Raw genomic sequence first — 14,546 nt, 5'->3', positions numbered from 1 at the left:
GCACGGGCAATGCAAATCAATTAAAATTTAAAATGCGTCAAGACCATATTTATGGGTAAAATGCATTCATATGTAAAAACTCTAACAGGCATAAAATTAAACTACTTTTATTTTTGTTGACAGCCCATACTGCTTTCTGAATTGCTACTCAGTAAATGATTCAATATTTGGCTTTCAAACACTGCAGGCAATTTTTTCCCTTAGAACTGAAATTTAAAATCAGAATACAGAGGTTTTGTATCCCATCATTTTTATTTAGAAAACAAACCAACTGCTATAATGGAGTTTATTTTGCATATGAGAATTGGAAGAGCTTCATTTTATAAAATTCAAATTTTGAATTAAAGAACATGCTCAGAAAGAAAGATACCTACTCCCAGAACTTGTTTATCCAAGTTAGTCTTCATATCAATATTTAAAAAAATATACACAGTCCAAACCACATTTTTACACACGCAGCTGAACATACACACATATATGGCAGCTAGAAAATAATTTAGCAACTCTTATTTGGGATGACAAATTTCCCAAATATGCAGTTGCCTCTGGAAGCTTATAGAAATTTCTATTCAGATAAACATGTATCTTAAAATTTAACAAGGATAAAAAAATTTAGCCTGACATATAACCTAGATTATTAACAATGCTGTCCCCCCACCCATTCATTTTCAAGTATGACAGCTCTCCTAGGATCCCGCTGGATCTTACGATACATGAAGAACTAATTGAAAAAAAAATATGAGTAGAGTATGTGAAGATATGTCATTCCACCAGACATTTTGTACATAAAGCATTGCATTGAAAAGCAAACCAGGTGATATGGCAGCCACTGTCTTGTCCTGCTTTTCCACGCTTCCTTCCTCCCTGAAACTATGAGCCACTGATGAAAATTTCCTTGCAAATATATAAACTATCTGTACCAAAGCAGCGCAGGCTAGCTGTTCACACTGTAAACCAACAGGCTTGCGATCACATTGTTGAACATAACTAGGCAGTATTTTTAGGCAAGCTCATTCTGAGTTAACAGCAGAGCCAGCACCTCGGAGGCAGCAGGAAGGAGGGATGGAGGGAGGGAGGGAGGGATGGAGGGAGGCCTCCCTGCAGACAAGGCACAAAACGCTGATGGTCCTCAGCCCACAGGAGTGCAAATGCCCAGTCAGGTGCCGCAGGAATGCTCAAATGGGAATTAGGAATGAAAAATCAGACCATGACAACAAAGCTCAGAAAAAGCAGCCATTTCATTAGTCTACTTCAGAGTCTGAGCATGCACAGGCTGTGCTGCTCAGAAGGATGTCGAGCGAAAAAAAAAAAACACCAACCCTGTCAAATGTTCTGGTTTGTACAGAACTGATGGTGGAGGTAGTAAGTTAGAATAACATCCTCCTTAGCGTCCCAGAGGGTGCTGCACTTCATGCTGTTCACTAGCCTCATAAGGAATATTTCAGATGTGAAACATTACCTGCCATTTCTCATAGTTCCGCTTATTTAAGACACTACCAGGCATGCACACCTTTACTAACCTGAATAATCCCAGAGGGGAAGACACTGTATCTTAATGGTCTCTTCCTTGCCTCTTGGTGCGGATAAAACTAACTAGGTGGTCAGACGACAGGACACCACTAATGGTATCCTCTCTAAAGTGGAAAGAGGCTGTCAGAAAAGCAAACCGCCCTATTAATTTCAGACACATATCCCCATCAACGCCAGCACGCGCAATCCAGGCATTATTCATCCTGACTCCCACATTTCACTGTTGCTTAAACCCCGCCAAAGTGAAAAGATACCCTATCCAAAAGGCAGAGAAGCAAAACCTAGAAGTGGTACACCGCATACCACTTCATAACATAGTGTTTAATTAGCAAACATTGATCTTTCTGAGAGATACCATTTGCACTGCACAGTACAGCCCTCTCATTAAAAAGAGGCAAGCCTCCCTGTACCTGTATCTCAGAATTTGAAATACCTGGCCTTATTCACAGTATATTTTTTACTAGCGCAAACTCCTTCTTGAAGTCAAATACTGCCATGGGTATACCTTCTTGGGCACAGTGCGTGAAACTCTACTTGTTTCTAGGCATAGGACTCCTTAAACCCATCTGTCCCAGTTTGTGAAAGCAATGCCACCTTGAATTTCATTTCTGCAACTGGTAGGTGGGGTGGGAGAAACCACTCTGGGTTTCTCTTACTATTCTTTTGCTGGTTCCTAATTTTTTTACTGGGAACAAAAGAAAAAAGTCTCAGGCATGGTACCTCAGCACAAGCAGATATTTTATATTTTTCAGTGACTAGCTCTCACTGACATCAAGAAGATGCAGAGACTGGACATCTCAGCTGCTAAATGCCAGCACCAGCTCCTGCTCCAGCCTTCGGCAAGTGTCTGCAGTGGTTTAAGGTAAAAAGCCAAATTTCAGAGACTGGAGCATGAGGCTATTGCGTTCCTCTGGGACAGCACTCACTAGACTGCGTGGGACTAAACAAGGGATGCCGGGTGATGTTGGAAACCTGAACAAGGGCTTACAGTGGTGGAGCAAAATGCCAGGGAATACGTGTGATTGTGCCCAGGCTTAAGAAACACTGTGAAATCTTTTCAAGGTGACACAAGTCACACGTGAAAGATTGCTGCATCTTGTAAACACACCGGGGGGGTGGGGAGGAGAAATCAACGCAGCAAATAAATGGTCCCCACCCTTCCATTGCCCCAAAAGGACAGCCATTGGTTTATTGGAATCTATTTAAGACTTTGTGATAGTTGTCCATCCTATATAGAAGATACTCCAAAATAATGATGATGAGGTAGCAACAAAGAAGTCCTAAAACACGTCATCAGGAATTACAGCATTTAGAGTGCAGGAGAAGGGCAGGGAACTTGCAGAAGCAAGACACTGAAGATGTGAGGAACGACGCAGAAGGAAATGGGGTTGAAAAGTGGGAAGACAGTCTAAGTGATTTCTTCCTGCTCCAAACACCTTTTCAAACTCAAACACAGATGTCAATGCTTTTTGACCTGTATTCCTGAAGAAATCTTAGGGAGCCTGCAGAGTGGAAAGCTCCCTTGCACACCGTTGCAGGTCCCGGGTGTGATTTCCCCAGCAGGTGTGCCAATACTGCTTTCGGACAGCCCCGCAGCACGTGGAGCCGGCAGCAGAGCTCCTGCCCCAGCACCGTCTGAGACTCCCAGAGAGGCTACAGCTCTCCACAGCCTTTTTCAGGGAGTATGGAAAACAGGCGCAGATTTTTCTGTGGCTAAGTCGGCGGGATCTACAGCCGGTTACACTCTGTAGAGACTTAGTATCCGCATCTCTTAAGCGCTGAACCCTTTGTCATTCCTGTTACTTTCCCACAAACCAAAGAAGTCTTTGAAAACGAAGGCACCACCATCAAAAATACTTTCAAAAAATAAAGCAAAAAATGAAGAATGCTTTCCTGGGACAAAACCCAGAAATAGCGTCCCAAGAAGATCCTAGAAGTGTTCTTTGGCATTAAGTGGTGAAATCTGTTGAAACACAGCGGACAGTGCAGACAGCGGTGGGGCCGGAGGGGAAGGGGATGACAGTGCCATGCTGCACAGCTGTCTCCTCCTATTACCCGCCACGAGCGGAAGACAAACCCGAAAAGGTCCAACTTGGTGTTCACAACTGAATCACCGAAAGGCAGCGCACTGTGCCATAGCCAGTGACCTGCTCTCCCTGCGCACGCTGCCTCTGAATATCGCAGCAAGGGGGATGCCTTGTGCCACAGGTCTGAATGTTTGTCATTTTCATAGCCTCAGGAGCAAACACACGGACAAACACAAATATCCCACAAGAGAATCCTCTTCAATTACAAAGTAAGAGACCATTACAGGACGGTGTCAATATGGAACATCTAAATGATTTACACGGAAGTCACTTTAATTAGGGAAATAAAACAATCCATTAAAGATTAGCAGTGCAATGTTAATGTGATACAACAAGACAAAAAGAAGCAACTGAACACACAACAAAGTTAGATCCTAACGGATAAACGCAGGAAAGGATAACCCGTATTTTCAGTTTACCATATACCTAGGCATTACAGTACAGCTGATACACAAAACTATTTGCAGTGTCAGTAACATCTTGAAATATCTATTTAAGGCATAAAGTAGTGATTAGCAGAGAGCAGATTCTCAGTTGTTGCAAATCAGTGTAGCTTTAGTGGAAAGTCAACAGAATTATGTTAAATTGTAGCAGTTGAGGACAGCATCTGAAAAAAGCACGGAGCTCCTAATTTGTGGTGTGGTTATTTGAAAACAATTCTGCAAAAGAAGTTGGAAGAGACAGGACTGCATTTTACTATTTGATTTAAACTCAGGAGGTTTTAAAAGTGGGAATGTAAAAACAAAGAGCTGAGAAAACAAACTTTGGCAATGACATTTGACTTGTACAGCAACAACTGCAAAGGAGCCGCATTCCCTGTCCCGCACAAAAAGCAATAGGAATGATTAAGCTTTAAAACATGTACATGTACACACAAGAACACATGTAATCATCCAAGAGCTCAGAACTATGTCAGAATCACAAATGCGTAAGGCAAATAAATACATTTAAAATGTTCATCTGATACCACGTCAGGGAAGGTTCAAGGTGAGGTTAAAACATTTCTAAAAGGGAGAGGATTCCCCTTCTCCAGCCAGTTGCAATGTTTCATTTTCCCAGAGCAATGGAGGTGAGAGGGGCAGTGATGCAGCACACACAAGGGCACCCATCCTGTCAGCCGACTCAGCAGTTATAAGCAAATCTCTCAGCCCAGAAACTGGGATTTTGCATTTAAGAACACCACTTGCATGAAATCCCTCCTGCCTTTTACTGGTAAGGCCACTGGAAAAAGCCAGCAGTGCAAACAGAACATTGCAGCCATAGCAACAAGCAATTCAACACTTAAACTCTTCAACAGACTAAACAGTATTTTCTTTCTGGTTTTATAATTTCACGGTCAATAACTCACCATGAGCACTTTACTTGTCTAGCTGGTTGTTAATGTCTCAAAACCAATCTCCTGTTAAAGCTTCAACCAAGAAAACCTCCTCACTCAAACTAAAATAAAAGCCTGTGTATACAGGGCGACCACTTCAAAAATTAAACCTTTTTCTCCCTTTTTGAAAATTGGTATAGGAAGATGGAGAAGCGCCCAAGTTCTGGCCTGTTAAACCAAGCACTAGCCCTTTATTAGTATTGTACGCTATAAAATGTTACAACCAGGAACACAAAAGCCTTAAAACTGAGATTTAAAACACCTAACAACTTCGGCCCTGCAACAGTATCTCTGAGTAATGCCCAAACAGCGCAGGAACTCCACTGGGAAGTCTCCTTGACCCTTCTCATTGACTGCAAGGAATTTTTTAAAAAATATTTTTATTGCTATCAGTAAAAACCCATTTGAAAGCCAAAATCGAAGGCTAAAAATAGGATAAAACATTCTGTATTGCTGATGAAATTTAACCCTGTTAATTAGACAGCTTAATTTCACAGTCAGCAACAGTCCAATATTACCCTAATAAATGTATGGGTTTTTTGGAAAATGTCATGCATGAACACAACTGAAATAGTGCCTTTTTTAACTTTTAATGGCATCAAATTTAATATCTGCAAAAGAAATCACTGTTTTCTGAAAGGGAAGAATTTGAAATGTTTATACCCTGTTGACTAAAGCATAAAGGCAATGGAAAGCTGTTGATCTCTCCAAGCAGACTAAATAATGTCCACATGAATTTTAATGCTCAACAAAGGTGCTAACCTTAATGAATTAACTTAGGAAGTTTAATTATCCATTAACCTTTTCTGTCTCTTTACCATTTCTATGCTTCTTTACTGCAGTGAAAAAACTGAATTTGAAGGAATCGGCTATCACAGACTCTTTCAGAGCTTCAGGGTGCATCCTGCCTTCCTTGACGCTACAGGTAACTGAATTGCAGCTTAACCCCACGACTCGTGGATGTAGACCTTGTTGGCTGACCCTACACCTTGGGTGTGAACTCAACTTTGCTAGCAACACATGCTGAGAAGCTCCGTACATGACAGTGAAGGACAGAGCATGAAACAGACACAGAAACGTGTTTACATGTTCAGGAGGAGCAGGGACGTTCTCCAATCCCCGTTTATGTGTATTATTTTTGACAAGTAGCACTAAAATCTATGGAGTTAATGTGCCATGTAAGAGACGGTTACTCAGCGTTATGATTTTTTTTAAGCCCTGCTGGCCACAGAGTTGTTCTCTATTAATTTTTTGGTTTGTTTGGAATGTTTCTTGAACTTCTCTTTTTCAACTTCTTACATCTTCTGGGCTGCCTTGTGACCTGCCCACCTGGATACTACACAGTCACAGGCTGACCCTGCACTCCAGGATTTACCTAGTGTTTTTTTACAACCCAGATGGAGTTGGCTGGAAATCTTAACTAAGTATGGCCTGAGACATACGTGTGTCAGTGCGGGAGGACAGTATGCAAGTGGAAGTGTGAAGAAAGCATGGAAGCAAAATCCATTTATAACTGAGAATTACTAGTAGGAGATGACTGGAGACGAGCCTACAGGGAAGTGTCTGGTGATCAGGAGAGGTCATGCAGCACTTCGTCTGATTATTAAGCCTTATACATAAGGTGTGTGACACGGGGGACCTGGTAAAACATGGGGGATGTTGAAACACTGTTGGGGTTTTTTGATAGGAAAAAGGAAAAACAACCTCTATGTTACACAAACAGGACTCTTGAAAAGCCACAGAAATATCCCATACTTACTTTTATCTTCCTGGTTTTCTTCTGCTGCTTTGCATTCCTCTTCTTCCTCCTCCTCCACCTCCTTCTGCTGCGCTTCTTCATGGTGATCGGCGGCACCAACTGAAAGGCTCTGGCAGCAGTGGTTGAAGCCGCTATCCCGAGGCAGAGTGAAACTTCGGGGCTTTCCCCCATTCCCATTCAGCACTTGCATCCGCTCACCCTCCACCAGGGGGAAGGGGCCGTAGTGGTCTTGCAGGTGGCACTTCTGGGTGGGCAAGGTTGACTGACGCCGGTGCTCGGGGGAGACCACAGCCGCCTCGGAGAAGACCGAGTCCTCCAGCGGCAGCGTCTGCAGGTAGTGGAGTCCTGAGCTCGTCAGCGGCGTCTCTATGAGGTCCTGCCAGGAGCGCCGCTGGCTCGCCGTCTTGCGCACCGGCGAGTCGGTGGCGCTCCCCGCCGCCTCCGGGCGGAACTCCTCGTGCGACGACTGCGACTGGGAGGTCTCCGTGGATGACAGTCGGCTGTGTTTTGGCTCCACATAAGGGCTTGTGCAGCTCATCTACAAGGTCAGCAACGGAGCAAGCTTCAGATCAATGTAGACTGAGACTTACTGCTAGCAATAATCACGTATTTTTCATCGTTAGTGACGGCACCCGGTTTAGTAACACAAACTTACCTGATTAACCTGCCCTGATCCTAACTTTAAGGCATGCACACACCTACGCATGTCACACTTGGGGCCAAATACTGATCCTCAGTCATAAAAGTATCCTTATTATGTCCCTTAGTCTATAAAATAAGCCAACACAATTGTTTGCAGGAAACTTTGCAGAATACGGCACTACGGAAGACACAGAAGAGATGTGTCTGGTCCATTAAAAATCTTAAAAATGCCATCCAACTAACTGTTGTCATCCTATCTTGCTAAAAATTTCTTTGGCATCGTCTTTGCAGTGCTTCAGTGCAGTTCAAAGATCTAAGATTTTGGAAGATAAAGTACTGCATTCAAATTAAATGTCATGAACACTCTCTTTCCCGAGACTTTCCTAATTTTTCAATCTGAATTTTTGCATTTTAAAAACTATGATCAAGTAAGGTACATTAGTTAAAATTGCCTGAGTATACAGACATGAAAATTAAAACTGCCAGTGCAGAATAAGTTAGAAGTCCGCACTCTGGTTTTATACCAACAGCTGCTTCAAGAAGAAAATAAAAAACAAATCTTTTTTTTTTCTAATTTATAGAGAAACCTACTTTTTCACAACAACAGAACAACTGGTATCACCGTTTGGGATATGAGAGAACATTTTTATGTTGGCATTTCTGTGGAAATTCAAGTGTAATTTGTCACTGTAAAGCTTCACAGCACAACTGTTGTGCCTTAGAGAAGAGTCTGTGTTGTTACTGAGGTAACAACATTTTGTCAGAGAAGATGATAAGGGGGCGGTGAGGGACCACATGGATAAGTAGGGGGCCATCATGAACGAAAAACAGGAAGAAAGAATTCTGTAACTTAAACCATTTTGTACAGCAATTGGGATTATAGATGTTCTCTATGAACCGTTGGAAAGAGCAATGAAGGCTGTTGAAGTCAGCAACGCATATTACTTTACAAATGCCTTAAGTCAAGTACTGACTCAAAAAATACACTAGAGAGTGCCCTACCATGCGCATCCTCGTGCTTTTAAGCAGAAGAGTAGGTAAAAGCGACACTTCTATGTAGTCATTCCTGTAGAGGCTTGCAGGTGACTTACCGAAGGAGGCCGCGGGTATGTGTCGTATGGGGGCGGCGGGCTGTCTTGTTTGGGAGTCGATGGAGTGTCGGCTTCCTCCTTATCACTCTCACTCCAGTAATCTACAAGTTACATACAGAACAGATGAAAAACTACTAATACATTTTGATACCCAGAGACTCACTTTCACAAAACCAACTGGAAACTCCATCCTTAGTATTACTGAGAGTTAAACACCAGCCAATGCTCTGTAAACATTAGCTGCTGTAATTTGGAATTGCTTGAACCTCAAGAGGGAAAATTCAAAACATTACAGGGTATACAAAGTCTAATGCCCCATTGCAGAGGTATTAAACAACAACCTGCAAAAGAGCCACAAACTTAACTCTTCTTAACTCTTAAACTTATAAATACAACATGCATATGGAATACTCCTCATACGGGTATCAGATTTTCAAGTATTTATACAGCCAACAAAAGAATTATGATCGGACATTTCACTGGAAAATACTGAAAGTATTTTTTCAATAGAAAAGATGAAAAATGTAACTTGCAAAAGTCTTGTTGACTGCAAAAAACATTAAGAAATGTAATTAACACCAACTGGCAGATCAAACAAGTAGTGGTTATCGCACACATGACTAACCAATGTTATTTCTCTACCCATTTTCCCCGTTGTATACTAGCAGTTACGCAAGCTTTTCAATCCAAGTTCTAATAACAAACAGCTGCATTTAAATAAGACAGAAAAATTTTACATCATGTATCTGCTTCATAAAACAGCTGCCGCTCTGCTATCCATGCAAGAACATAAAGGTGATACGGTACTGAAAAATATGACAATGATACTAAAGCATAGAGTTCTACAAGATGGATGAGAAAATAAAAAGGACACAGAGCTTGTGGGCTAAATTTAATTGGTTATGAGGTTTCATTTTGTCAGGAAATCAAGTCTTGGCCAAGCACATTTCATATGCTTGGTAGCTTGGTCAAAAGGAAAACACATGGATGAATGTACCACACACGGATTTATATTTATTCTGTTGCAAATATTTTTGAAGCAGAACACCACCTAACTAAATGGACACTGGACCTTATATCCCTTACAAAAAAAACCTACTTAACTGCCGATTCAGCTCAAGATGGCTAACTTTAACGTTTCTACACTTTTTAAGACTTCTGCAAACATTTCTGTTGCCACTTTGTTTCTGACTGTATTACCTTCTAGTATTTGGGCAAATCATTGTGCAACACGACACTTTAGCTCCGACTATTCACAGACTAATCACAGGCACTTTTCACTTTGCCTAGCAAGTGTTCAATGAACTGCATGATTTACTACTTTCTCTTTAATAGATGAGGAGAAGATTGATTGTTGCTTCATAAACGATCTAAACCAAAAATCCAAGTTGGCACAACATGTAATTTTGGCTTTAATGATTTTTTGTTACCATGATGATTACTGTATTGTATGATTAATGATCTACTGTACCTAATCTTATTCAAGATTTAAAACAAAAACTTACCTTAAAATGACACCATCTTGAAACAGCTGTCCCTAAAATGCTGTATATTTTTAGATCGTAGTAATGGTGGGGGCAAGCTTATTTATCTATTTATTTTTTCCAAGCGGTAACAACTGTGTTTTAACTCTGTGTGTCTTGATTTGCTTTCTGCAAGCTTATAGATGAGAGATTCTCTTCAAATGGTAGAATAAATAGCACAAATGAAGTTTTAATCACTATGAAATAAAAAATTACAAAACATTTTGCCTCTAGGAATCTGCAAATAATGAATTTTTGGTGAATGAAAGACTAAATCAGAAAAAAAGCTTTTTTAAGTCACTCCTAGTTTTAAGAAAACTTGTTTCCAGCAACTCAAAACATCTGAAAATACTGGCATATGAGCATGTTTGTTCCTATTACAGCAAAGTCTAATGGCATGCCATGTGGTGAGAGAGCTGTCAGAACTGCATCACTCACTGAGATTTCTGCAGACTTGGGGCTCAACTGTTTATTCTGAAAGTAAAATTTAGCAGCCTCGGTGCAGGTTACAGGTTTTGGCTAAAAATACAAAGACGTTCTTGCTGTCAAATCCACATGCAATAAAGGACTGTATGATCACGCTTTCGCACACCTTACCACAGACAGGGAATTCCGTTGGCAACCTACGGCTTGTCTAGAAAAATTCTGCATTCACAGGGGTCAACTTCGAGATGAAGCATATGAAAATAGCCTCCAACCAATTTTTAAAACTGTTCTGCTTTTGGCAACTGACTCATTAGAGTCTATCTGAAATGTGTATATTGCTATTGAACAGTTGCCGTATTTCTCTCTGCAGATTTTGTCCAATTCAGTGACAGACAAGCTCAATGCATTGGGCATATCTTGAAAGCTTTCTGAATGAGCAACAGACTGCATATATTATATATAAACTAACACCGACCTGCCATTTGCTGATTAAATATTTTCTATTTATATAAGCAAGTAATTTTTTTCTCTGATTTTATATGACTGGAAAGTATATAACTTCTCCATCCAAGGAAGTCCCTTACCATATTGCTAACGTTCATTGTATTTAATATGGGAAGTTGATGGTATTTTTATAAACCGTTCTGTACAGAATGTGACATTTTATTCAGCAGTACACCCACAATTCGGTGATTCGTGCCTCTCTGAAGCACTTGAAATATATTTATGCACTTTAGATTCAGAAGCATTCAACCCTTAATTGAAATAGGTTTGACAACTACCGTTGAATTGTTTCAGAGGTATTATAAAGGTTTGCTGCAAAGGGATGAACTGAACTGAAATAAAAGACCTTTTGTAAAATCAGATATGTAGATGACAATTGGTACAGTCACTGAATATAGAAAATTCCAGCTTCACAGTTTTTATAATTGCAAAAGTGCTTGAAGCGATAGAGAGGTTTTCCTTTGCTAACTTGATGCCTCTGCTAATCAGGGACACCACGGAGGTCTTTAATAGACCTTGTGCTGGGAGCCAAGGATAATCACCAGAGGTACAAACCCAATATACGGCAGGGAGGGGGGAATGTGATACTGATTTCCACACTAAATAGAATTAAGCAACACAAAGAGGATATAGTTTTACCTACCTGTATATGATAAATCAATTTGAGTGAATGGCATTAGAGCGGTAATAAAGAGCTCCGTCAGCGCCTGGGATATAATTTCAATACTAAGTGGGGTCTCACTGATTATCTTCAACAGGGAGACATTTTAATAATACGTAACATGAGGCCTGAATCCGCATGATCTCATGTCTGGGAGCTGGATCATCTGCTATTTTATTACTTAGTGATTGCTTGGTAGCAAAAATATTTCTCCACATCCATCTGGATTTTGAAAGGTGTATCATGACTACAACTGTGCACTTGGACAGTGTTAGCAGAGCTGTTCATACACCTTTTCCCTTACTGTCCCACGTGTTATTGTAATTCTAGTGCCAACCTGCTGTCAATAGAAGTTTGAATTTGGCTTTGAATGCTAAGATGGAGGATTTCCTAGAAGACTCCAAGATTCAGAGTTTGTTCACAGCATTTTGAAGCAGTGACAGATGGCACACAGGTCCCTCCAAACTGGTTATTGTAGTACTGCTTGGGGACCACAGATTCCCAAACTGATTCTGAAGTCTGGTGAGGCACTGAGAACACGACTGGAGGAACGGCGAGCATGGTGCTGCTCTTCCAGGCTGTGTGAACGCGGAGGGCCTGCTGTTACGAACAACATGATGTGCCAAGGACCGTACCAGATTAAAAAAGGGTGTGGGCAACACTCCTGGGATAAGCAGCTGCACTTACTGGAAGACATGATTAGCAATGAGGCAACAGCATGTACAATCTAGTTATGTGTGAGAGCGACAGAACGCCCAAAACCCTTCCCACGCATGCTGCTACCGCTGAATTACGGCAGCATGCTGTAAGCCGACGCTCTTCAGCCGCAGGCTGATCCCTCTTGGATGCTCCGTGCTGAGGCAACCGGGGTATGAATCAAGGCAGACATAATTTTCTGATGCTGTCTTCTAATCTTCTACCATTACAGAATATCCTAATCTCTTGATGTTTCCACCTGCCTGCTGAAGTCACCCGTGCTTCTGACAGGGGACAGGAGTATTTTGCACGGTGTCTCCCAGGAAAATGGCACTGCAGCAATACCTTGCAGAGAGACAGACCATGTGTACCTTCCTCTTCATGGTATCACACCAGAAGGTCAGGGCTAAGGCTGCTCTCACACAGGTTGGTACAGAACCCTGACTTTGGGCGGCAAGAAGGACACCATGTGGCAAATTTTGAAGCCTAGTGATAGCCTTTTGAACACAGCTCTCCCTGAAAAATGATTAGAAATATAATCTTTGTAAACAAAAGACTAGATGAAATACATTGCTCCGAGCTATAAGCTCTTTGGGGCAAAAGACAGAATCTTACTGATGGAGGTGGCAGAGCTACAGAATTAAAAAGTGAGGTTTTGACTCAGTGGGCAGCAGGCAGAGAGGATCTGGATAAGCTCTGGACCATCATGACTACTGCAATTTTCTGGTACCTGCTGGCAGGTACATTTTTTAAAAAGAGCATGTATTCAAAAGCCAGCTGTTTGCCAAAACAGCTAGTTGGACAGGAATACTTCTATGGATCCACGTCACTGGCAATTCTAGGAAACAACCTGCCCAATACAACTGAGCACTGACCCTTCCTTTTTCCTGTCTGCAAACAGGGTTTCTACTGCAGCAAACTAAAGCAAAGTGACTCATTATTTCATATATGCCACTTTTTAAAACCCATGGAATGCTGGACATTAAAAATAAACACATATAAAATGCTGTAATCCCACCACTCCAAATGAAATGCCAACAGGGCTTCAACACACACCTCAATACAGCAAAACCAGTACAAGTCACAACAAATAAAATGGCCTTAAAATTAAAGTCTTTAGGGGAAATTCAATTATGTTAACAGGCTTTAGAAGAATGGTTTTGTTCCTGAGACCAATTTCATGCATTCCTGCCCCTTGTGAATTCAAACACCAAATGCAATGTTTAAAATTTTTTTTTAGTTTGCAGATTCTTAAGTTTCTTCTGATAGGGGACACAGACTCCTTGGTACCACATACTGGAGGTTACTGGCAGTACATTTGCTGCTTTTATCTACCTTCTAAGGCCTTCTCAGAAATAATCCTGTGTCTGTGGACCAGAATCTGAAGAAGCTAATCAAAACTCCTGAGAGAGACGGAATTCTCTAAAGCAACAACAGTGATACCCATATGTGAATTGCTTTCAGATGACGGGAATAAGGCCTGATACACAGCAGGGAAAAAAGAACAGATGAACCTGTGATAAGAGCTGACAGAAGAAACCAAAATAACAACACATTACCTTGCTCTTGTTTGATCCTCTCTCTTTCTGCATAGCCAGCAGCAAGCATGTTAATTCTGTTTAGCCATCTGAAATAATATTAAAAACAGCAGTGATACCAATCCAGCCTCTTAATTTTTGTGTACATTTCTACAAAAAACAAAGTTAGGAGCATCAGAAGGAGATTCAGGACTATGTTATTTTTCATATTAGATAGCTGTTTTCTTTGATACGCTTACTCAGGGAGTCTCCAAAGATCTATGATTTTGCTGTGGAACAAATTGTTTTCACAGCAAAGATTTTATTTCAAATGGAAAACCACGTATGATGTCAAACATCTGTAAAATAAAGGATTTGGAGATAATCAAAGAGCTATTAAGTCTGCTGCTCACAGATATGCCACCACACCAATACTCCTGCTGTTCTGATTTCTTAAGAATAAACATCACTTCAGAAATTCAAGCAATATTTCAAGGCCTGAATTGGCAACTTAGCAGAGGAACAGAGCAGAAACCAGCAGTCAAAAGAAAAGGTTCACTCCCAAACAGACAGTGAGGTTTAATTATGCCATTATGTGGTTTAGTGCTTACCTACAGTGTCAAGTACAAAGAGAAGGAGGTACATCAGAATTCCCTTTTGTGTTTGTGTCAGAGAAGCAGGGGGAGAAAAGACAGTTGCCTCAATGCAATTCACATCTAAGGCTTTAACCTCAAC

The 14,546-nt window shown here is 41.1% G+C and overlaps 1 protein-coding gene across 6 annotated transcripts in view; it reads right to left on the bottom strand.

Annotated features, from left to right (window-relative positions):
• The window catches only part of CNKSR2 (connector enhancer of kinase suppressor of Ras 2), a 216,650-nt gene that overhangs the window by 33,577 nt on the left and 168,527 nt on the right, over positions 1 to 14,546 (bottom strand). For all 6 annotated transcript variants that reach the window (XM_063342919.1, XM_063342929.1, XM_063342934.1 and 3 more), the window contains 3 exons: positions 13,854 to 13,921; positions 8,485 to 8,585; positions 6,752 to 7,289 (listed from right to left, as the gene is read on the bottom strand). In XM_063342919.1, coding sequence (XP_063198989.1) covers positions 6,752 to 7,289; positions 8,485 to 8,585; positions 13,854 to 13,921 — 707 coding nt within the window. The remainder of the gene's footprint in view (positions 1 to 6,751; positions 7,290 to 8,484; positions 8,586 to 13,853; positions 13,922 to 14,546) is intronic.

This window comes from Chroicocephalus ridibundus, chromosome 1, assembly GCF_963924245.1.
Source record: "Chroicocephalus ridibundus chromosome 1, bChrRid1.1, whole genome shotgun sequence".
Lineage (NCBI taxonomy): Eukaryota > Metazoa > Chordata > Aves > Charadriiformes > Laridae > Chroicocephalus > Chroicocephalus ridibundus.
The sequence above is the reverse complement of the archived record's forward strand: the minus strand, read 5'-3'. Positions and strand labels throughout refer to the sequence as shown.